The sequence below is a fragment of the Microcaecilia unicolor genome, chromosome 7 (assembly GCF_901765095.1).
Source record: "Microcaecilia unicolor chromosome 7, aMicUni1.1, whole genome shotgun sequence".
Classification (NCBI taxonomy): Eukaryota; Metazoa; Chordata; class Amphibia; order Gymnophiona; family Siphonopidae; genus Microcaecilia; species Microcaecilia unicolor.
Genome location: NC_044037.1, coordinates 198,278,966 through 198,303,944, shown reverse-complemented (window position 1 = coordinate 198,303,944; position 24,979 = coordinate 198,278,966). Strand labels below are relative to the sequence as shown.

At 47.8% G+C, this 24,979-nt stretch overlaps 1 protein-coding gene across 2 annotated transcripts in view; it reads right to left on the bottom strand.

Annotated features, from left to right (window-relative positions):
- Nucleotides 1–24,979, bottom strand: part of HSPD1 (heat shock protein family D (Hsp60) member 1) — a 78,252-nt gene that overhangs the window by 10,350 nt on the left and 42,923 nt on the right. For both annotated transcript variants that reach the window (XM_030208956.1, XM_030208955.1), the window contains exons 6-9: nt 19,344–19,437; nt 17,981–18,149; nt 10,970–11,069; nt 6,089–6,334 (exon numbers count right to left, since the gene is read on the bottom strand). In XM_030208956.1, coding sequence (XP_030064816.1) covers nt 6,089–6,334; nt 10,970–11,069; nt 17,981–18,149; nt 19,344–19,437 — 609 coding nt within the window. The remainder of the gene's footprint in view (nt 1–6,088; nt 6,335–10,969; nt 11,070–17,980; nt 18,150–19,343; nt 19,438–24,979) is intronic.

Here is a 24,979-nt window from a genome sequence, read left to right as displayed (position 1 = left end):
ATTATCAGGTATGATACATAATTTTACCTTACATATCATCATGCCGATCAATCCATAGACTGGTGGGATGTACCGAAGCAGTACTCACCCAGGGCGGGACATAGACCCTGACTGCAACACTGAAGCTTCAAACTGGGCCTCCGCCCGAGCAGCCACAATCAAGTGGTAATGTCTGGAGAAGGTATGAGCCGATGCCCAAGTTGCCGCCCTACAAATCTCTTCCAAGGAGACGGACCCGGCCTCTGCCATCGAGGCCGCCTATGCTCTAGTGGAGTGAGCCTTCAAGCTGGATAGGCGGCACCTTCCCCGCGACCACATAAGCCGCTGCAATGGTTTCCTTGACCCATCGTGCCACTGTAGGCTTGGCAGCCTGCAGACCCTTGCGAGGACCTGCGAACAGCACAAACAGATGATCCGACTTCCGGAAATCATTGGTCACTTCCAAGTATCTGATGATGACTCGTCTCACATCTAGATATTTGAGAGCAGAGTACTCCTCTGGGTAGTCCTCCCTACGAAAGGAAGGGAGACAGAGCTGCTGATTCACATGGAAGCGAGAAACAATCTTGGGCAGGAAGGAAGGCACTGTGCGAATAGACACTCCTGCCTCAGTGAACTGCAGAAAGGGCTCTCGACATGATAGCGCCTGGAGCTCGGAAACTCTTCTGGCTGAAGTGATAGCCACCAAAAAGACTGCTTTCAACGTCAGGTATTTCAGAGATGCCCTCGACAAGGGTTCACAAGGCGGCTTCTGCAAGGCTCTTAGCACCAGATTGAGATTCCATGCAGGTACCACTGAGTGCAGAGGAGGGCGCAGGTGATTAACTCCCTTAAGAAAGTGCACCACATCTGGCTGCGAGACCAGGGAAGCACCTTTCAGGTGACCCCTGAAGCAAGCACGAGCCGCTACCTGGACCTTAAGGGAACAGAGCGACAGGCCTTTTTCCAGACCTTCTTGCAGGAACGCCAACACTGAAGAAATTGAAGCAGTGAAGGGAGAAAGTGAGCCTGCCTCACACCACGATGCAAAGGTACGCCAAACCCTGGCATAAGCAGTAGAAGTAGAGCGCTTCCTCGCTCTCAGCATAGTGGCAATGACCTTGTCTGAGAAGCCCTTCTTCCTCAGACGCTGCCGCTCAATAGCCAGGCCAAAAGACCAAAGGGGGAGGGATCCTCCATTACCACGGGACCCTGATGCAACCGGCCCCGCTCCGCTGGCAGCTGCAGAGGGCCGTCCACTGAGAGCCTGATCAAGTCTGCATACCAGGGATGTCTGGGCCAATCCGGACTCACCAGGATTATCTGGCCCGGATGCTTGCCACCCGGCCTAGCACCCTGCCCAACATGGGCCAAGGCGGGAACACATAGAGAAGCTCCTGTGTCGGCCACTGTTGGAGAAGAGCATCTACTCCCAGAGATCGAGGGTCCTGTCCTATGCTGAAAAAGTGCGGCACTTGGCAATTGGCTGATGACGCCATCAGATCTAGGCTCGGCTGGCCCCAGCGCTTCGTGATGTCCAAGAAGGCCTGAGCAGTATTCATGACTCCTGCAATGTGGGCCGCCGACAGCTGTTCCAGGTTTGCTTCCGCCCACAGGCATAGCTTCATGGCCTCCTTGGCTAGAGGGGCACTTATGGTACCTCCCTGGCGATTGACATAGGCCACAGCCGTGGCACTGTCCGACCGGACCCGTACTGGCTTCAGCGCCAGGACCGGGAGAAACTCCAAAGGCGCCAACCGAATGGCTCTGAGTTCCAGGAGGTTGATAGACCACTTTGCCTCTGCAGGGGACCAGAGCCCCTGCGCTGTCCTTCCCAAGTAGTGGGCTCCCCAGCCCGTCAAAAAGAGGCGTCCGCCGTGACGACAACCCACTCCGGGGTCATAGAGGCATTCCTGCGGACAGCTTGTCTGGCCTCAGCCACCAGCTCAGCGCCTTGCGCACCGCCGGATCCAAGGGAAGGCGCACAGTGTAATCCTCCGAAGCTGGAGTCCATCGCTGCAGCAGAGAGAGCTGTATAGGTCTCATATGGGCCCTGGCCCAGGGCACTACTTCCATCGTGGCCGTCATACAGCCCAACAGCTGCACATAGTCCCAAGTCCGAAGAGGAGAGGCTGCTAGGAACTTGTCCACCTGAGCCTGAAGCTTGACAATCCGATTGTCTGGCAGGAACACTCTGCCCACTTGGGAGTCGAATCGAACTTCCAGATACTCCAGGGACTGAGTCGGGCGCAGCTGGCTTTTCTCCCAGTTGATGATCCACTCCAGGGAGCTCAAAAGAGCAATCACCCGGTCTGAAGCTCTGCCGCACGCTGCATAAGAGGGGGCTCGGATCAACCAGTCGTCCAGTTAAGGATGGACTTGTACTCCTTTCTTGCGTAGGAAGGCCGCGATGACCACCATTATTTTGGAGAAGGTCCGCGGAGCAGTAGCCAACCCGAACGGGAGGGCTCTGAACTGGAAGTGTCGGCTCAGAACTGCAAAACGCAGAAAGCGTTGATGAGGAGGCCAGATGGGAATATGCAAGTAAGCTTCCTTGATGTCCAAGGATGCCAGGAACTCCCCTGCCTGCACTGCCGCTATACCAGAGCGGAGAGTCTCCATCCGGAAGTGCCGAACTTACAAGGCCCGATTGACCCCTTTGAGGTCGAGGATAGGCCGGACAGAACCTCCTTTCTTTGGTACCACAAAGTAAATGGAGTAACGTCCCTTGCCAAGCTGATCATCCGGCACCGGAACGACCGCACCCAGGCGGATCAGATTGTCCAAAGTCTGCTGCACTGCCACAGCTTTGACCGGAGACTTGCAGGGAGAGTGCACAAACCAGTCTCTTAAGGGTCGGCAGAACTCTAGCTTGAAGCCGTCTCTGATGACTTCCAGCACCCAAGCGTCTGAAGTTACCCTGGACCACTCGCCCAGAAACGATAGGCGTCCTCCAATCTGCTCTGGGCCATGGACCAGCGCCCTGTCATTGGGTACGAGACCCTGGGGGAGGACCGGAGGAGACACCTCCGGGACGGCGGTCTCTGCGAAAGGAATGCTGCTTGGGGGAGAAGTTCCTTATGAAGGAAAAGGGGGCAGAGGAGCCCAACTTGCCCGGGCGATACCGACAGGCTTCCTGAAACCGTCCTTTGGAGGAACCGGGGCGGGCACCACTGGCCCGAGCCCTGACCTCCGGTAACCTCTTGCCCTTAGACGTGCCAGGATCGGTCACAATCTTGTCCCGCTCGACCCCAAAGAGTAGCTTGCCTTTAAAAGGCAACTTAGGCAGGTGAGACTTAGAGGCGTGGTCAGCAGACCAATGCTTTAGCCAAAGCCACCGCCGTGCAGAGACTGAGCCATACCTTTAGCCGAGGCTCTCAAGACATCATACAGCAAGTCTGCCAAGTAGGCCAAGCCCAATTCCAGGGCTGGCCAATCAGCCCTCAAGGAAGGATCCGAGGGGGGAGCCCGCTGCACCAGCGTCAGGCACGCCCTGGCCACATAGGAGCCGCAAATTGAGGCCTGCAAAATTAAAGCAGCCGCCTCGAAGGACGACTTTAAAGCCGCCTCCAATCTCCTGTCTTGAGCGTCCTTTAGGGCCGTGCCACCTTCCACTGGCAACGCCGTTTTCTTAGTCACCGCAGTGATTAAAGAATCCACGGTAGGCCCAAGAAAGGCCTCCCGTTCACCTTCAGGCAGAGGATAGAGGCGGGACATAGCCCTAGCCACTTTAAGGCTCGCTTCTGGGAAATCCCAATGAGCCGAAATCAAGGTGTGCATGGCTTCATGCACGTGGAAGGTTCTAGGCGGGCGCTTCGTCCCCAGCATAATGGCAGAGCCAACAGAGGCTGAGGGAGAGACGTCCTCCGGAGAGGAAATCTTCAAAATGCTCATGGCCTGCACTAACAGGTTGGGCAAATCCTCTGAGCGAAAGATCCGTGCTGCAGAGGGGTCATCCGCTCCACCCGAGCGGGAATCCGTCTCCTCCAAGGAATCCCCAAAGGACCGTTGGGAGAACTCAGATACGCTGCCCTCATCTACATCAGAGGAGACAGAGTCCTCTAGGGCCTGGAAGTCCACCCGAGGGCATTTGCTTCCGGAGGCCTCAACCCCTTGATCAGAGGGGGGTGCCGGGGCAGCGTTTAGCATAAGAAAAGCCTGATGCAGCAGCAAAATGAACTCAGGGGAGAACCCCCTAGACTGTGCACTTCTGCCGCCTGAGTCACGGCCCTAGACACACCCTCAACCGGCGCTCGCAAGAGTGGGGGAGAAACATGCTGCGCATCCAAAATGGCGTCCGGCACGAAACTCCGAGAAGGAGCCGCGCAGAAAGAACGGCGCTTAACTTTCGTCGCCCAAATCAAGGGCGACCATAGCATTAACGTCTCCCACCTCGAGGGAGGCCCAAGAAGAACCCGTCCGAGCAGAGTGGCCAGCCAAAATGGGGGGGGGGGGAGCAGCAGCGGGGGATGGGTGCTCATGGCGGGAAAAAACCGCCGCACCGGAGGAAGAACCAGAACACTGACCGGACTCCAAACTGACGCCCAAACAAAGGCGAGTCAGGCTTTGAAACACCCGCATCCCCGCTAGACGCACACACGGGGTCCGGGGAGCGCATCTTCACGCCCTCGCCCTCCGACGCCATAAGCCACGTGGAGACCGAATGGGGAACCCCCTGCCCGCTATAAAAAGGTAAAATTACTTGCTTCTCGCTCCGAGCTGTAACGAACTGGTGTCCCAGTGAGCAGCTGCAATAAACGCTGATATAAACGTTGAAATAAACGCCCTTAAAGGATGTTCAAATTTTTTTTTTAACGAAGCCAGTGGGAGGGGGGAGAAAAGGAGGGACCTGGCACCACCAGGTTTGCACTTGCTCAAGAAGAGCCCTCAACCCCAGGTACTCAACAAAACCTAAGAATTAGGCTTGGAGACCTAGCCAGAGCTGCTGCTGTGTGTGACCACCACCTGCTGAGATAGAGAACATACTGAGGAGTTTCCGGCAGCACATGACCACATATAGGGAGGCAAAAGGATTGCTCTCTATCTCCACCTGCTGGTAGATGGACACAACCCACCATCTATGATTTGATCGGCATGATGATATGGAAAGTGCACTAACACGGCTACTACACCTCTCTAATCTAATGTTAAAAGTGCAACACCCAAAAACCTTAAAATTGAACCATGTATCATTGACTGCCTGCATCAGGGTACTAATGACAAATTGATGCAAATACCTTGTGGGATACACACCCAAAGCTTAAGGCGCTCACTAAGTAAAGTGGAGTGGAGGAGTGGCCTAGTGGTTAGGGTGGTGGACTCTGGTCCTGGGGAACTGAGTTTGATTCCCACCTCAGGCACAAACAGCTCCTTATGACTCTGGGCAAGTCACTTAACCCTCCATTGCCCCACGTAAGCCGCATTGAGCCTGCCATGAGTGGGAAAAACGCAGGGTACAAATGTAAGAAAAAAAAAAAAAAAGTGTTTTGTGGAAGAGTGGGTCTGGTACAGCTTCTACATTACCTTCTCTGGTACAAGTGGCATTAGCAACCTTTTGTCCAGTTCTCTAAAGTGGAGGTGGCCCTCCACCTGCTAAGTTGGTTGTTGTTAGCCCTTCCACCAAACCAAGCATTTTTGCCATTTTTCAAGGCATCTGCATCAGTATTGTTATGACCAGTACATCTGACGCAGGTTGAAAACACTGGATTGTTGTACGAGTTGCTTTGATATCTTCCTTTTTCTTTATTCCGTATTAATTTTTTTTTTATTTCGAAAAGGTTATAATTTAAGCTATCCCCTATTCTCACTTTTTTTTAAAAACAAAACAGAGGGTGTGCTTGTTCATTCAAGTATAGCATTAAGAAGTCATCAGCAGGAACTGTGACTTTACATTTAAAACAAAATCTGCTTTTAAAAAGGACAGGGTGAGTCCCCCCCCACCCCCCAATTTGGTTCTAAAATGTGTAAAGGAAAAAAAAAAAAGTTCTGGATTGGCAGTTGCTGCCAAAAGAAAAAGGCTGCCCCACAATTTTAACGTACTTGAGGCAAGAAAATGGTCACCCTTCATTCACATCATTGTCTTGGGTAGATAACATTTGTGACATCTTACCTTAAGTACAGCTACACCATCAGAAAGCTTGGCCAGTCTTTCATTCAGCTTCTCTTTCTCATATTCACTGTTGGTAACTTCTAACTGTTCCATGATTTCTTGAATTCTTTTCTCAATATTAGACTTCTCACCCTTCCCTTTCAGGAGCATGGTATCATCTTTAGTTATAATGACCTCTCCCACTTTGCCAAAGTCATGGGGCTGGATGTCTTCAAGATTTAGGTTCAAGCCTTCTTCTCCAAAGACCTAAAAAAAAAAAAAAATAGTTTACAGATTGTCAGCCTCTGTAGTAGCTTTTGTGTACTAAACACTGTAAATAAGGAAACTGTTGCACCAAATTTTTGTTACTGTAAGGTTCAGTTATTACAGGTGAATTTGAGAACAAAACTGTGCTATCCTGAAGGATTAACAATTCTATCAAATCAGAAGCAATATGCAGATATGTCTATATATTTATTTACAACTTAAATACTAGTGATAATGCATTTAAAACATTACCAATGGATAGAGCTGTTTAAAGCCAATATCCGCATTCTCCTGTGCTTTTCCTACCAATGGCTCAATACTTAATAAAACCAAGGCAAGAAGTGGGCAACTCTGCCTTAAGGTTACCATATTTGTGTAGACAAAAAACAAAAATGGTTGCTAGTTTTTTTGTAGCAAATCTATACATGGCTTCTAGCTAATGAACACATATCAAACAGTGACTGACATAGTACAGCAGTAGACAAATCTATTTTTCAAAAATTTCTGGATTTCAGTTTGACAGAGTGATCCCAAGCATACATATCACAAGAGTGGATATCCCTCAACATCTTTAGCTGGCTTCTGAGATGTGTGAAAGCCTAAATTGCTTTGACAGATTCAGCCACAGGAAAACAAAAGGAGATCAGCAATGCCTCTCTCTTAAGCACTCCCATGTGCCCAGACTGACCAATAGGCCAGAGATGGTTTCTTTCATTATGTGGGTAGATGTGTTGGTCATAGGCACATAAAAGTGCTTCATCCCCATGCTCACACCCCCATTTACTGTGACATCCCTCTTGGCTGCACTAACTACCTATCACCAAAAAACACCACTCTTTGCAACACGAAGGCCTGATCCATGCTGTCAATAGCCCGATTAACACCCATCCACAGAAGCAGCAATGAAATTTTTTTTGAATGTATACTGCATCAGATTTTATGTTTCCCTTATCACATACTGGGGAACACCACCAACTGATCCATAGGCACTAGATGCCCAAAGCAAAAACCCTGGAAGATACAAGCCTAGCTGCCCTGTTGCCCTGCTACTACTAATCATTTCTATAGCGTTACTACATATACGCTGCTGCAAGGTCTACTCATGCTTAGCATTTAATATCCTCCATTATTAAGGCCATTAGTTTACCCCTTCACCTCCCTTAACTGCCTTAGCACTCACCTGAAGGCTTTGCTCTGTCCCTCTTCCTCAGTATTCATCCAGAACCGTTCAGATGAGTGGGTTCTGCATTCCTACCAGCGGATTGAGACTACTAGACCAGCAGTTCCCAAACTGTGTGCCGCAGCAAACTCTCAGGGGTGCCATAGCAAATCCCGACCTCCTTCCCACTGCTCCCCCAATCCAGCGTCTGCCTTCTCTATCCCTGCTCCCCACCCCTGCCGATTGTCTAGATTAGTGGCAGCAGCAGAAAAACAAGCTGCAGCCACATGGGGTCAGACTCTTCATACACACAATTCTGCCCCAAACATCACTTCCTGCTCCAGGGCACAGTTAGAAGCTGCGTATATGGAATGTCCAGTCCCTCTTAGCTGCACCTTGTTTTGCCACTGCTGCTGCTCATCTACAGAAGCAGCAGCAAGGATTGCCGACAGCCAGAAGATAGAGTGGGCAAGAGGATCTGCAGGGCAAGAGACGGCAAGAGAGCGAACACTCTGCTCCCTTTCCCCAACCGACCTCCCCTCACCAGGGCTGATCCAGGTGAAAGAGAACAGTGGAAAAACACAAGTCAGCTTTAATTTTTTTCTGCACCTGTTTGGGGGAGGGAAGGTGCGAGGAATGGATGGTTCAGGCTGCAGATGAGATGTCAGTGCCAGGGAGGTGAGCCCCTGAGCCGCTTTCGCCTTTGAACTTCCAGTATGGTGGAGGGGCGTGAGGAATGGATTTACAGATCTGAATTGGAAATAAGAACTAAAGACAGACTTGGAGAACGCAAAATATACACGAGATGGGTATCGGATCCAGTTGACTGCCTCAGCTCTGATCTGGAAGGACCTGGACCTGGCTTTTGTTTCTCTGGGAGAGTTCAGGCAGTGGTAAGAAACCTGCAGATGTATGCTGTATTGGGGTTTAAATGCAGGTTAAGGAGACTGGACTTGTGTAAGTCTGAGGCTCTTGAGTTTCAGTAGGAAGAGCATCTGCCTGCTGAAGAGAGGTGCAGAGAAATCTTTGCAAAAAAAAAAAAAAAGACATGAGTAATATCCATAGCCCCAGGGGCAGCAGACCTCTTGGGGGGAGGGGGGGGGGGGGGGGGAGAAGGCTTGGGCATCCCCGCCAGCAAAGGTAGGACTCAATGCTGTTAGGGGTGGGGGCGAGGGGAGACTTAAGAGGAAATGTGTAGCCTAGGGGCACCATAACCCAAGACAGTTTGGGGACCACTGCACTAGACTCAACATGAGCCTATAAGTGCCCTGTGCCACTCAACATCTAGTCAATATTTCTCAGGCTCCAGCAGTTAAAATACCTGTGCTGCTTTGCTCAGGGGATAGGCCACAAATTAGCAGTTTTGTTTTGTTTTTTTTTGGGGGGGGGGTACATGCATACCCTGGGGTTCCTTGCTTCTTTAATCCACACTTAATACTGCCTTTCTGCAGATACAGTCAAAGTGCTTTACACATTCTATGTTTTGCAGTTACTTTCTGTCCCTACTAGGCTCACAATCTAAGGTTTGTTTGTAGTCTTCCAGGGTATTACTAAAATAAATTCTTGCACCCTTTATATTTTGTCCCTGACTGCTGCGGGCAAGTTCGACAATGACACTCAGCATGGCCCTTGACAGACGCAGCTCCCAGGTGTGTGGGCTTCCCATGATTTCATTTTACCCATGTACCAGGCCCTTTGTAAAAGGAAGGCTAAAGTAAAAGCAGCATACAGAGCCTGAAGCCATAGGAGAGGGTCTTAGTTTCAAGAAGTGCCTGCAGCTTGACTGAGAAGCTAGCTGGTATGAGGATGACTTGGTGGCCTCTCCCTATGATTTGGAAGGGCCTGAGAAAGAATGTGAGGACCCTGGGGGTGTCACCATCCCTAGTTAGGAGCTGCAGGAGTTAGGTTTGGTCCTCCATTTTGATAAGGAAGGAAACAGCAAGGATACAAGGAAGGTGAACTCACTTATGGGAGAGAGCTGGAACCCCCCCTCAGACTTTCCACGCACAGGGCTCGGAGGGGATTTGATTTCTACACACTGGAATACTCCAGATGCCGCTTTCAGAGTAGGCAAGTCCATGGTATGGGCTCCCTCAGTTGGCTGCATTAGTCACAGCGGTGACAAAGACTACCACCATTCTAGTGGAAAAGGGACCAGCCTTAAAAGGATCCTCAGGATTGGCAGATAGAAGCACTCGAAGTGGGCTTTTGATATCTCAGCCCTTGGTTTGCGGACAGCTCATCTGTGGCATGGTCTTGTCTTCAATGGACAAAAGAGGTTCTAGAAAGCCCTTCTGCTTCTTCAAGCAGGCAAAGGGAATCAGTAGAATAGAGATGGGGGCTACTTTTCTGGCGATTCCTTGTATGATCTGGTCCAAGCCTCAGTGAAGGAGATGGTGTTTCTAGCAGCGGTCTGTTGATTCCTCTTGGTTGTGGAACTGAACTTAGCAGCCACATCCGTAGACCAAACTAAGCAGGTTTCCCTTTCACGGTAAGCTCTGCATTGGGGAGGAGTTGGACAAGCTTGTTAAGAGTTTTGGGGAGTAAAGAGAAATTAGTTACCTACTAATTTGCTTTCCTTTAGTCCCTCCGGACCGGTCCAGAATGTGACTGATGGGTTGTGCACTCCTTCCAGCAGGTGGAGACCGCCTCTTGAGTGTGTCAACTCCGCCTCCAGATCCCAGGAGCCCCTAGGTCTTTTTTGTTGCTACCTACTTTCTTAAGCCACCTCCTAAGGGTGCTTAAGATGGCCCAATTTCTTTAAGTTAAAAGCCCTGTACATCCGATGTACTAACTAAATCTGAAGGGCAGTTTCCTGCTGGAAGGAAACTGCCCTTCAGATTTCCCGAGTGCTCTGCAGACTGCTCCATGGTATGAGAAGGCCGCTCTGCTGAAACAACCTGGGAGGACAAAATGGCTGTTTCCCGCCAAAACGTGGACCGCTGGAAAATCCACACTAATTCCCAAAACTGGCTGAGCCGGCACAACAGGAGCTGAGAGAGACCAGCCGTGTCCAAAACCTCCACAGCAGTATAAAACGTACAAGTTCCGCTAGCTCCCAGCCCCTGCCGCTAGCAGACCAAACATCTGCGGAGCTTCTCCGCCATGGTGCAATACACAGAAGCGGCTTTTTTTTTGTTAATCAGTAGCGTGCCCTGAACACCAGAGCAAGCACAGAAAACAAAAGCGCTGTAAAAGACTGATGGCACCAAAAGCTGCTCTGCTCATTCACTGCTGATAAAGCTTTGTTTCTTACTTTACTTTTTTTTTTTTTTTTAATACTTTAAACAAAGTTGCCTCTCCGAACTCTCAAGCACTCTTCCCCCGAAAAGGCTGAGGAAACTCTTGGTACTCAGTAGCGTTTAGAACTGTAGGGAGGAAAACAGGATGTAATTGGTGGGGTGGGGAGATAGGACTTGGCCTCCCGCGTGCAACACCCCTGAGGCTAAAGGCATTTCAAAACTGATTTTACTTACTACACCTCCAGAAGCAATAGCTATGTCCTTCAGCTGGTTTTTCCTATTGTCTCCGAAGCCTGGAGCTTTCACAGCAACAACCTGCAGACCAACCTTCAATCTAGAAACAAAGAACATACCCATGTTATATGCATAACTGACATAGCTAATACATGCTATCCATATACCAGGATACAGGGTGCACTACTCAGACCATCATCATTACTCAGTGTGGTCTGTGGACTGGCCCAGTCACCTGAGTTACTGGTCAATGAGATAAATACAGAACTCGAACATAAGTATTTAGAAACTTTTATAGCAATTTCACATTGCTGTGGCATCCAAATGCGATCAGGTGTTGAACATTGTCAATGAGAAAAAAAAAAAAAAGAGCAGCCAAAAGGAACTAACTAGTGGCCGACAGAAACAAAAGATTATCAAGTGCACACTGGCCTCGAGGAGTCCAATACAGGCCATCTTTTCTGCACTGACATTCCCATCTCTCAAGGTGTGCGTCTTCCTCCTATTACAAAGATTAAATGTGCCCCTGATGCAGACAGTCCAGGTGCCAAACCAGGTCAGACTATGACAAACACCTATATGGTAGGACAATATACAACACAACTTGTTTTAAAAGGATCCGAGAAGACTTTAAAATCAGCCACTAGTTGGTTCCTCTGACTGCTTTTCTTCTCTGGACCTTTGCTACGGCTTGCCTTTGTCTCTCTGTATTCTTCAGTACATTGTCAATGCCCAAACTCACATAGTAATATGCATGTGGTATGAGATGCGTATTAGTCATGCACAGTAGAACCACATTACAAATGTGATATTTAAGTTAGCCTGTATCCAAAGAGGATTATTTTCAAAGCACTTAGACTTACAAAGTTCCAAAGTAACCATATGGATGGAACTTTGTAAATCTAAGTGCTTTGAAAATATGCCCCAAAGTGTATTATGTTTCATCACAGAGTTGAAACCCAGCTGGAGTGAAGGCTGTGCAGAATGACAAAAAAGTAACAAATTTTTATTACTTTATAGAAACAAATTACTGTATTTTTCGGACTATAAGACGCACTTTTCCCCCCCAAAATTTGGGAGGAAAATGGGGGGTGTGTCTTATAGTCCGAAGGTAGAGATTTAGCAGGCTGCCCGCCCGCCGAGTTCGGGATCGCCCTCCCTAGGGTTACCTCCCCTCCGCTCGGCCCTGTCACCACCTCTCCCCTTACTCACGCGATCTTCCCTGGTGGTCTAGTGACATCGGGGCAGGAAAGAGCCCCCTCTTTCCTGCCCAGCACGCTGTTCTGCATCCTCCTGTATGCTGCCTGTGACGGTCTCGGTGAGATTCAAAATGGCTGCTGAGAATTGAAGTCTCGCGAGGCCACTTCAATTCTCGGCGGCCATTTTGAATCTCACCGAGACCGTCACAGGCAGCATACAGGAGGATGCAGAGCAGCGCACTGGAAAGAGGCCGGGGGGAGGGGAGGTAACCCTAGGGAGGGCGATCCCGAACTCGGAGGGAGGGATTCGGAGACGCACCGGAGCACCTAGGTTTTAGAGGAGGGAAAAAGTGCGTCTTATAGTCCGAATTTTTTTTTTCCTATTTCCCTCCTCTAAAACCTAGGTGCGTCTTATACTCCGAAAAATACGGTAGTTATCAAACTCACAAGCCCAGTACAATAACATTGCAAAACAGTGTCCACATTAAACGGTGGTTGTTCTCTAAAGCAATGCATCAACTTTTGCCACTAGTGTTCAAAAGCCAGAATCTTGAACCCAAAAGGTTAAAAGGTCTACTTATACCCATTAAGGGTATAAAACACCCAGGGAGAATCTGCTACAGTACAAGGAGAAAAACCCCACAGACAGAATCCCCCTTGTAGTGACATATAATCCAGAGCTGGAAAAACTGAGGAAAATCATATGAGATCTACAACCTATACTCCAGGATGAATTACTGAAAGAGATATTCCCATCCCCACCAGTACTGGCCTTCCGACAGCCACCCAACTTAAAACACAAGCTAATCAGAAGTAAACTTCCATCACAGACTGAAAAGGAACAGCAGGGCACACTTTCCTGTAATTTATCCATTTGCAAACTATGCCAAAATATTTCACAGGACCCCACAGTCATCCACAAAGGAAAGATATTCAACATAAAGGAATCTTTCACTTGCTCATCTTCCAATGTGGTATATATCATTCAGTGTAAAAAATGTAACGAAGGATGCTATATTGGAGAAACAGGCCAGATGCTTAAGACAAGATTCAATTTACATAGACGTCACATGAACAATACTGGTGCCAGTAGGGTTCCCACCCCTGTTGGTCAGCATTTTACAGGACCAGGACACTGTACCAGTGACTTCATAGTGAGAATCCTGAAAGGTAACTTTAAAACCATACAAGAATGTAAGACCTTTGAAGTCAGAATGATTGAATATTTTAACACCCAACAGAAAGGACTTAAAGATCTGGGGTTCCTAGCCCATTATAAACCATAAAGTTGTATTTCTCTCCACCCCTCACCTATCCACACCCATCCTGTTAGAATATCAATGATATGCTTTGATGTCCCCATGCATACCTCCGACCCACCCCCATCCTCCCACCCTGTCAGACTGTCATAGTAATGCTTGAATGTTTTCACTTATATACACTGTCAGCTAGCACATTTGCTTATTTCCGATCTGACGAAGAAGGGCAACCTTCGAAAGCTAATCAAGAAATGTATTAAGTTATGTCCAATAAAAAAGGTATCTTATTTTCTTTTCCATGTTTTATTTTGCTTGATTTCTATTGATACCCATTAAGGGTAAATTGAGAATGTTCTAGGTTTTTCCTACAATTATCTAAAATACATTTTTCTACAATAGTCTACTGAGATTATGAAGTTCTCTTCAAAACAGTTATTGTCCATAGTGTCTGAGAAAATGTCACAGCTACACATGATGCTGTCTTGTACACAAATCCAAAAGCATTCACAAGTTTGTAGCAGTATAAAAGAAAATTTAAGCATTTTTATAAATTTTTACAATCATTTTAATTTTTAATCAAGCCTTTATAGTTTATCATTAGATAATTAGGGAAGTAAAATTTGTATTACGAACTCTTAAATTATATGACAAAAGGTTCACAGGACTTCTGTCAAGAATACACAGTTTCTGAATGTACTCATAGAAACCAAACCAAAGGAATGAAGACCAAAAGAGTTTGTATTAGATTTACTTGTGAACTATGTTCCCTCATATTGTGTTTGGTTTTGTAGCCATGATTGATGGTAAAGTAATACATCCACACTATGCTATTTGCAGACATGCACTGGCTAATGAAGCGACAAAACCATCAAAATTTAGTAGTATTTAAACACAAAAAAAAGTTCAAAACCAAAATTCTTTGAAAAAAAAAAATACTGCCTTAAAAAGCCAAGCAGGAGGAGGAAGTGACATCATAGGGTGGAAATGGATGCCTAGGGGCTTAGCTCCGCTGGTACAGTGAAGGGAAAAAAAAAACGAAAAACAAAAAAAAGAGAGCACTTTTCTCACTTCCACCAGTGGAGTTTTTTTGTTACATTTGTACCCTGCGCTTTCCCACTCATGGCAGGCTCAATGCGGCTTACATGGAGCAACGGAGGGTTAAGTGACTTGCCCAGAGTCACAAGGAGCTGCCTGTGCCTGAAGTGGGAATCGAACTCAGTTCCTCAGGACCAAAGTCCACCACCCTAACCACTAGGCCACTCCTCCACTCCTTCCAACCTACTGCTTAAGATGGATGGCTGTCTGATAAAGGCTGGATTTGGACGATGGCAGAGATTCATCACAGATGAAGGAGTTTGGGGCCCAATGGAAAATAGCTCTTGTTGAGTTGGAGTCCGATGAGGAAGACGCCTGGTATGTGCAGCGAGTGATGTTGCTCATTGGTTCCAGGCGATGAGATGTCGGCAGTGCAGACATTCAAGCTGCAGTAGCAGAGTTCCATTCGGAGGTAAGGGAAGTCAGGACCTGGATTGCGCACGCAGAGGGTTTAAATGAAGTTGATCAATCAGTGGGTTCACTGTGAACAGACTTCCAACAGCAAGAATTACTGTCAGTTCTGGAGGAGTTGAATAGATCACAGAGGTGCAGTTTAAGATTTAAGGGAGTTCTGTAACTTGAGAAATAATAATAAAGAATGTGCACAAGTTGTTAGAGATGGCTGTGGTCATATTTTGAACAACTTTGCTCTGGGAGAGTCAGTGGCTACAGTGAATACCATTAAATTGGATCAGGTGCATAGAAGCTTGGGACCATGGTGGGAATTGGCCCCATGGGACATTGTTTCCATGATTTTAATGTGAAAGCAGCAGCATGGAGAAAAGCCACGGCCATAGGTGAGGTCCTCTGGAATAATTGCAAAGTCCTGGTGTTCCTCATTTGAGTAATTCCTCGTTTGGTAGAAAACACATCAGCATATTTTTGAAGTACTGCTTCTAGCTGCCATTTGAGTGGGGGTTAACTGATCACAGGTATAAATCCCGTTTCACCACAGGATCATTCTAAGGGAGGTTTTTTTTTTTTTTTTTGGGGGGGGGGGAGGGGGGAGCGCACCACTCCCATAAGGGAAAACTAAATGCTCTGATTAAAGATATGGACTTGGATGTTTGGAGGTTACAGTATCCAGCGCAACATACTTTTCCTTTTAATCCCATGCGCAGAATACTTATACTTGAATTGATGCGATTTGGTGTAAATTGGCAACTTGGAGCCAGGTGCTCAATTCTAATATTCCTGTTTGGGTGCACTTTGCGGATGTGGAAGGAGACAGGCAGCAAACCTTTTGGCGGCTTAATGAAAATTTGTTGGGGGACAAACATGTTTGAGATGATAATCAAGATATTATAGAACGCATTTTGGACAGAATGATACAGGACATGTATCAGATGCGGTCATATGGGATACTTTTAAAGTAGTCGTAAGAGCGCACTTGATTAAGTGGGAGACCATTTATCACGTGCTTTTTTTGTCAGGGCTATTTTGTGTTTGGTCCTTTTTGTCTGGGCTATTTTGACCAGGTACCCAAAAACAGTTGTCCTCCGAAGAACCGTGGAGATTGGAGTTTTTTCCGACCCTCATCTCGCAGGACAAAGGGGCGCTTCTGCATCCCAGCCTCCGGTCCCTGGCTCTCACGGCCTGGATGTTGAGAGCGTAGACTTTGCCTCTTTGGGTCTGTCAGAGGGTGTCTCCCGTGTCTTGCTTGCTTCCAGGAAAGATTCCACCAAGAGGAGTTACTTCTTTCTGTGGAGGAGGTTTGCCGTCTGGTGTGACAGCAAGGCCCTAGATCCTTGCTCTTGTCCTACACAGACCCTGCTTGAATACCTTCTGCACCTGTCTGAGTCTGGTCTCAAGACCAACTCTGTAAGGGTTCACCTTAGTGCAATCAGTGCATACCATTACCGTGTGGAAGGTAAGCCGATCTCAGGACAGCCTTTAGTTGTTCGCTTCATGAGAGGTTTGCTTTTGTCAAAGCCCCCTGTCAAGCCTCCTACAGTGTCATGGGATCTCAATGTCGTTCTCACCCAGCTGATGAAACCTCCTTTTGAGCCACTGAATTCCTGCCATCTGAAGTACTTGACCTGGAAGGTCATTTTCTTGGTGGCAGTTACTTCAGCTCGTAGGGTCAGTGAGCTTCAGGCCCTGGTAGCCCAGGCCCCTTACACCAAATTTCATCACAACAGAGTAGTCCTCCGCACTCACCCTAAGTTCTTGCCAAAGGTCGTGTCGGAGTTCCATCTGAACCAGTCAATTGTCTTGCCAACATTCTTTCCCCGTCCTCATTCCTGCCCTGCTGAACGTCAGCTGCACACATTGGACTGCAAGAGAGCATTGGACGCTGCCATGGCTCTAACATTATGAGCCGTGACATGACCCTCAAGAGCCAGCCCAGCCTGGGCGTAAGTGAAGGAAATGCAATCTGCTAGCCAATTGGATATGGTGCGTTTCCCCACAGCCACTCCCCTCCTATTGGGATCAAAAGAAACAAACAATTGGGCGGACTGTCTGTTGGGCTGTGTCCGCTCCAGGTAGAAGGTCAATGCTCTCTTGCAGTCCAATGTGTGCAGCTGACGTTCAGCAGGGCAGGAATGAGGACGGGGAAAGAATGTTGGCAAGACAATTGACAGGTGATCTTGATATTGCACATCTGCAAAAGGTTATCATGCAACATTTTAGAAGTCTGATAGAATGTTTTGAATTTAAATTTTCCATCAAAAACATATGCACAGGAAATTGATGTATCCAGAATCCATTTCTTATGTTGAAAAATAATTTTGAATTTAACTACATTACGGGGTAAATTTTTGGAACAGATTGCTCATTTTGGGGGGGAAAAAAAAGGTTGAAATTAAAAAAAAAAAAAAAAAAAAAAAAAAAAAGATGAAATTGCTTTAAAATCTCTTCTTCCATTTCCATCAACATACCTCTGTAAGACTGGTTTCTAAGTGTTATTAAAAACACAACACGAGTTTAGAAATACATTATCCCCTACGAGTAGCACTGTCATCAATCCAACCTAGATTAGTTAACATGCAAGAAGCAAGCTCATTTATCAAATTAAAAATGATTTAATTTTTTGAATTCATTTTTATTGAGTTTCTACTTTATGTTTCACCTCACCTGTGTTTCTCACAGTGAGAAAAACTGATTCAGGGCATCTTGCAAAGAGGGTAGAGGAATGCAACTTGGACACGTCATTGTAGTATGCTATCCCCCCCCCCCCATGCTACGGATTAAAGGGGGAATAAGTCAAATATTAGATCCTTAACACACCTTAATGTGAATTAGTGCATGTTAAATCTTAAAGCCTATAAAGCTACGCTTTTAGCACTTAGCGCACGCTAATTCCCTTAATGCACATTAAGGCCCTAATGCTGCTTGATGAATTCCCCCTAATTCTCCTATGGCATTGGCTTAGAAGGTAGTCACAAAACATGCATGTTGACTTTCTAATGCAGAAGTGTAAAATCTAGCCCCCAATGTTAAACTTCCAGACTTGCCTGTTCAGGACCAGAGTGCTGAGTGCTTCCCCATCAACATCTTCAGCTATGATGACCAGAGGCTTACGGTGGGAGTTTGAAATCTCAAGGGCTGGAACAATGGACTGAACACTGGAAATTTTCTTCTCACTCAATAGAATGTACGCATCCTGAAACTCGCACTTCTGACCTATAGAGTACAGAGATAACAGTTCATGCGCTTAGTCTGTTTAAACAAGATTTTTGCTTTTTATCACAATAGTGACTGAATACATCAGGTTTTTCTAGAACTTCCTCCATCCCCAAGACTTCACCAGACCCTAGCCCTACAATTTTTTTTTAAATAGTGTCACCTTGCCTGAGATTTATGCCTGTGAAGTTACATTAATTCTGCAGAACCACAAAGATGATTAGTGAGCTTGTTTTTGCGGTGGTTTTTCTACAATTAGGATAGCAGCACTCAAGAAAAAAAAAAAAAAAAAAAAAGATCTAGGTGCAATTTTAGACAATACGATGAAATATTCTGCCCAGTGTGTAGCAATGGCAGCCAAAAAAGCAAAAAGGATGCTAGGAATTATTAGGAAAGGGATGCAAAATAAGACCATTATAATGCCTCATCACTCCACGGTGCGACCTCACCTTGAGTATTGCGTTCAATTCTGGTCGCCGTACCTCACAGATATAGCGTGAATTAGAAAAGGTTCAAAGAAGAGAGACTAAAATGATAAAGGGGATGAAACTCCTCTCATACAAGGAAAGACTAGAGAGGATAGGAATATTCAGCTTGGAAAAGTCAGCTGAAGGGGGATATGATGGAGGTCTGTAAAATCCTGAGTACTAAAGAAGGGTAAAAAAGTGAATCATTTTTCACTCTTTCAAGAGGTACAAAGACTAGGGAACAATGAAATTACAAGGAAATACTTTTGGAGGAAATATTTCTGGCAAAGAATAGTTAAGCTCTGGAACTCGCTGCCGGAGGATGTGGTAATAATGGCGATTAACGTTATCTGGGTTTAAAAAAAGTTTGGACAAGTTTCTGGAAGACCACAGTCCACTACTGAAACAGCCATGGGGAAACCACTGCTTGCCCTGGGTTTGGCAGCATGGAATGTTACTGCTATTTGGGTTTCTACCAAGTACTTGTGACCTGGCCACTGTTAGAAGCAGGATACTAGGTTAGAAGGACCATTGGTCTGACCCAGTATGGCTATTCTTATGTTCAGAGTAAAATTCAAGGACCAGAAAGAACAAGGATCAGCAGTTTGGCCAATTAGCATCTACCATCTATCTCGCTGAACCCACTCTTGGAGCAAGACATATTAAGAATTTCCCCATGTCTTGTGAAAATGAAAGATGTTGCATCACATTTTTTTTTTGTACACACCTTTAGTAGTGTTAATGAAATATGGAGAGATGTAACCTCTGTCAAACTTCATGCCTTCAATAATTTCCAACTCATCATGAAGAGTCTTCCCATCCTGCAAAAATGAACATACTAATAAAGCAATTACTTAACAAAAATCATACTGCTTCCACAATTTGTACGTTTGACCAGTTTTAAGAGTAAGAGAGGATCTAAGATGGGAAAATTATGTAAATTACCAGATATTTTATTTCCTTTAGTAGCAGATGACTCCAGAAACCTGCGGGTTGTGTCAATTTACCAGCAGATGAGATTGTTGCCCTGTGCCTTATAGGACCTGACACTTCCTGGCCAGTCAGTATTACTTGTACCAAAGCAGACAGAGAAGACCAAAGTCCACATTCCAAGGAACCCCTCCTTACAGAAATGCAATGCACCAGGAACGCAACATACAAAGAGACCCCAAGTCACAGAAAACCTTGCAACTCTTGTCAAGAGAAACTAGCAGCGGAATCAGAAAAACTGAAAAGGATGGGATCCTGGATTCATCTGCCGATACTAAAGGAAAGAAAATCATCAGGTAATGTACATAGTCACCTGTGGGATGCAGCAAAGCAGTATCTAAATTGGGGGGGGGGGGGGGGGGGGGGGGGGGGGGGGCGTGTGCAGATGCAAGCCCAGCCGTGAGGACCGGAGACCCAAAGGCAGAATCCCCCTGGGCTGTTGCATCCACACGATAAGTTCTGCAAAGGTGTAGTCCCAAAGACCACATTGCAAGTCTCAGTCAGATTTACAACACTTGTCCCTGCCCAGAAGATGCTGAAGCCCAAACTCACAACCAGTCCAGAGAACGCCCTGCCAGAAAGATAGGTCAAGGAAATCACCTCCCGAAGGCAACAGAAGGCTTGGAAGCTGTCTTTACTTGCGAAGACCCGCAAATACCAAAAGATGATCAGATCGGCGAAAGACATTAGTAACTTTCAAGTACTGAGGAAGAACATGAACATCCAGTGTAAGCTGAAAGTCCTTTGAGCCACCTGAAAAGCTGGCAAAAATAGCAGCTGATTAAGATGGAAAGGCGAAACCACCTTAGGCAAAAAGGAGAGAACAGTCCAGATCATCAACCCCCCCCCCCCTCCCCAGCAGCTAAAAATGGTCTCTGCAAGACAGCCTGCAACTGTGAAACTGCGAGCAGTAGAAGCCACAAGAAAAAAAAAAACAAAAAACAAAACTTGAGGGTTAGGGCTGCACCGTGACCAAATATAAAGGGTCAAATGGAGGAGCTTTAAGCGCCCTCAGCCCCAGATTTAGATTCCAAACTAGAGAAGGATGGAAGACAGGAAGCTTAGACTGCACAACTCCCTAGAAAAAGTGCATCTCATTGGGATGAGAAGCCAAAGAAACTCAAGATATATGACCCCAGTAACAGTCAAGGGCAGCCACCTGAACCCCCAGGGAGTTGTCTGCCAGGCTGTTCTACAACCCAGAAGGCAAGAAAGCCTGAAATGGCGAAAATTCCCATGCCAGAGCAGAAGGACTCAATGTTCCGCAACACTGTAGCATATGCTGCCGAAGTAGAATGCTTCTTGGCCTGAAGCAAAAAATAGTGATCGGGTCAGAATAACCCTTCCTCCTCAATTTCTCTCGTGGAAGAGTCAGGCCTTAAGACCAAAGTGGGAGGGATTTTCCATGGGGACCGGATCCTGACAGAGAAGGTCGGGCATCAGTGGAAGGAGCAATGGCCTATCACCAGGCGGAACAAGTCCGCAAGTCACAGCCTTCAAGGCCAGACTGATGCCACCAGAATGACCCGGCCTGGATGCGCGTGAACACAGCAGAGAACCCAGATGATCAACAGCAACTGAGGAAAAGTAGCACCTTCACTGGCCCCCATAGCAGAAGAGTGCCCAAGCCCTTGGCACCACGCGCACTTTGTCTGAATAGAGAGGTCTTGCATTAGGGTCCAGCCCGGGAATCCCCTTGCACTGGACGATCAACTGGAAGTCGCCTGAGAGAGCTCCCATTAGCACGGATCCAAGGCGTTACGAGTGAGAAGTCGGCCTGGACATTCTCTGCTCCCATAAGTGTGCTGCGGCACATGAGATTCCCGCCCACTGGAGCAGACTGGTGTCCACCACAAGGAGAGACAAGTAACCCCCTGGCGGTTTAAATAAGCAACCGCTGTCAAGTTGTCAGAGCGAACCCTCATTGGTATCCCCAGGAGTAACTGAAAGGCCAGAATAGCTTGGATGATAGCCCGAAGCTCTAAGATATTGGAGGACCATTGAGCTTCCAGAGGGGACCTAAGGCCTTGTTGATACTGGGAGAGAAAGTGTGCTCCATCTCTAGAAAGGCTAGCATCCGTGACCACCACCATCCAGTCGGGAGCCTGAAGGGAGAGCCCCGAATCAAACTGGCTGACAGAAGCCACCAATGCAGACTGTGCCGGGCAGGCAGCTGCCAAACGAGAAGTCTCTTGTAGTTTGAGGACAAGCAGCTCAGAGAACATTGGAAAGGGCACATGTGGGCCTGAGTCCATGGAACGACCCCCAGAGAGGCCGCCATCAGACCAAACACTTGGGCATAGTCCCAAACTTGGGGGCATGGGGAACCTTTGGTCCGGGAGAAACACCTGGCCAAACATGGGGTCAAAGAGAACTCCCAGATATCCCAAGGTCCGAGAAGGCACCAGATAACTCCTGGGGGAAATGATCACCCAGCCCAAAGACTGGAGCAGAGACACCACACAACTGTGGCCTGTAGAACATCCTGGTCTGAGGAAGCCCAGACTGAGTAAGAACCAGATGACTCTTGTCCATATTGACCACCCAACCTAAGGATTGCAACACCGCAATCACTCGGTCGGTGACCACTCGACTCTCTCCTCTTCTGTAGTCGCCCGAATCAGCCAGTTGTCGAGATATGGATGCACCCGAATCCCCTCCTTCCGCAGGACCACCACCACCATTACTTTGGAAAAAGTGCGTGGGGCAGTGGCCATCCCGAAAAGAAGTGCTGACCGAGCACTGCAAATCGGAGAAATCGCTGATGGGGCTGCCAAATGGGAATGTGTAGGTACGCTTCCCTCAAATCGAGAGCCGTCAAAAACTCACCTGGTTGAACAGCAGCAATAACTGACCTCAACGTCTCCATGCAGAAGTGACAAACCCGCAAAAACTGGTTTAATTTTCTGAGATTGAGAATAGGCCGAAAAGCCCCTCCTTTCTTTGGAGTACCGACCTGTGCGCCTTTCGAGAGGAGGAACAGGCACGATAGCCACTATCCTTAGCAGGTCTCACAAACACTGCAGAACCACTGTCCTCTCGGCCCCGCAATAAACAGCGGGACTCCAGAAAAAAATCTGTAGCCCTCTCGCACTATATCGAGGACCCACTGGTCCGAAGTAATTCTGGCCCACTCTGGAAGAAAGAGAAAGCCGACCACTGATCTGCTCTCTTCCCAAGTGGACCTGCACCCCATCATTGGGATAATCGAGCCGGAGGCCCCTGACGAGAGGAGGGGAGAGTCCAGCTGGATGCTTCTTGTTGCAAAAGGAAGAATGCTGGAAGGGTGCGTTGGAGCGCCCCGGGCGAAACTGTCACGACTCCCTGAACAGTGACCTCGAAGCTCCCTGCCTGGGCGTAGACTTGGTTCTATCCTCTGGGAGACAGATTTGGAATCCCCAAATCTTTAATCTTTTCTAGGTCTTCCCCAAAAAACAATTTCCCTTGGAAAGGCAATTTAATAAGCCACTGCTTAGAGGCTATATCCGCGGCCCAACGACGGAGCCACAGAAGACGTCGTGAGGAAACGGTCAAGGCCATGAGTTTGGCCGAAGCACAGACCAAATCATACAAGGCATCCGCAAAGGAAGCCAGCACAATATCCATCAGGGGCAATTGAGGAGCATCAGACATACGACTCCGAAAACGAATCCATGACAGAATGTAGCCAACTGAGACAAGCTCTAGCCGCATAAGAACTACAAACAGAAGCTTGAAGTGTCAAAGCGGCCACTTCGAAGGCACGTTTCAAAGAGGCCTCCAGCCGTCTGTCTTGCATATCCTTGAGTGCCACACCACCTTCCACTGGAAGAGTAGTCTTCTTAGTGACCGCCATCACCAGAGCATCCACCCTAGGTAGAGCAAACTTCTCTAAACGATCCGCTGAAACCTGATACAGCCGGGCCATAGCCCTGGCTACTTTCAGCCCCCCATCCGGATCCGCCCACTGGGCGGAAATCAACTCTTCAATAGTTTCGTGCACCAGAAAGGCCTTAGAAGGTCATCTGGTACTAGCCATCTTGGGGTTGACCGCCTGAGAAGCCGCAACCTCAAGGGTCCTCTATATTCAGGGCTGCCAGCGCCTGAGAGATAAAGGAGGACAACTCCTCCTTATGGAAAATCCTCAGGGCGGAAGAGTCCTCCGGTTGGTCAGTGAGGACACTGTCCTCCACTCCCGTCTGCTCCGAGAGAACCACCATGGAGGGAGCTGCAGGCGACTGTATAGCGCTGCCAAAGCCTAGGCTTTTTAAGGGAGGAGAAATCCTCTGGGGAAAAACCCAAAATCTCTTGGTTACCCCCAGACCCGAGAGGATCAAAGGTCGAAGCTGTCACAGACGCATTGGGGGGGGGGGGGGGGGGGGGGGGGCGGCAAGGCCCTTTTCAACAAAAACGCCTAATAAAGTAGCAAAATAAACTCTGGCAAAACCCCCTCCCCCGCAACGGAGGTCGCAGCCATGGCCCCCCCCCGTGACTGATCGCAAAATAGAACGAGAATTGCCAGGCTCCGGGCAGGAAAGCACAATCTCAGGGGGGCCGCTCTGTCGAATCCTGCAAAATCAGCGCACCCCGCGCTGCAAAGGCCCACCGCCAAACATCGTTTCCCCACATCGGGAACAGCGTTTTACCGCCTCCACAGCCATCGCTTGCCCACGAACAGGAACCCAACAGGACTTACCCCGGATCGGGAAAGCACGGGAACTGACAGCTGAGCCAAAGGAAAAATACAAAAAAACTAAACTCTGACTCCACTTCCAGGCAGGCTCAGACAAGCAGGCAATAGAAAAAAAGGACTCGCAGCAGTAACACAAACCTGCTCTCAGCAAAAACACACTTCCCTGTGCTTCTCTGTTTCTCTTTTAAATACATTCTATGGTTCTCTTTTTTTTTTTGTTTGTTTTTGTGAGGAGGCAGAAACAAACAGGGAAGGAAAGGAACAGCAAAAGTCTGTTTAGAAGGAATTTGAGGTGCAGCAGGGACCCAGCAACTGCGTATGCTTCAAAATGGGGACACCACCAGTCCGCCACCCCCGGCTCAAACTGGCCACCGGCCCAGGAGCACCCTCAGAGCCCTTGGGCCCAGGAGCTGGAGAAAAAGCCATCCACTACCTGCTGAGATAGAGACATACTAACTGAGGAAGGAGCTGGCCATCTGGCATCACTGCCTTTAGTTTATCTCTATCTCCACCTACTGGTAGGTGGCTTAACCCACTAGTTCCTGGATTCATCTGCTGCAAATGACAAGGAAAATGCCATTTTATGCAACACTACACATGGATTTAGTTGGGTTGAGCAGAAACCACCCTTATCTGCGTTAGTCTGAACTAAGGGAGTACTACCCCCTACAAACAACCCTTTTTTGAACTACATTCCAACT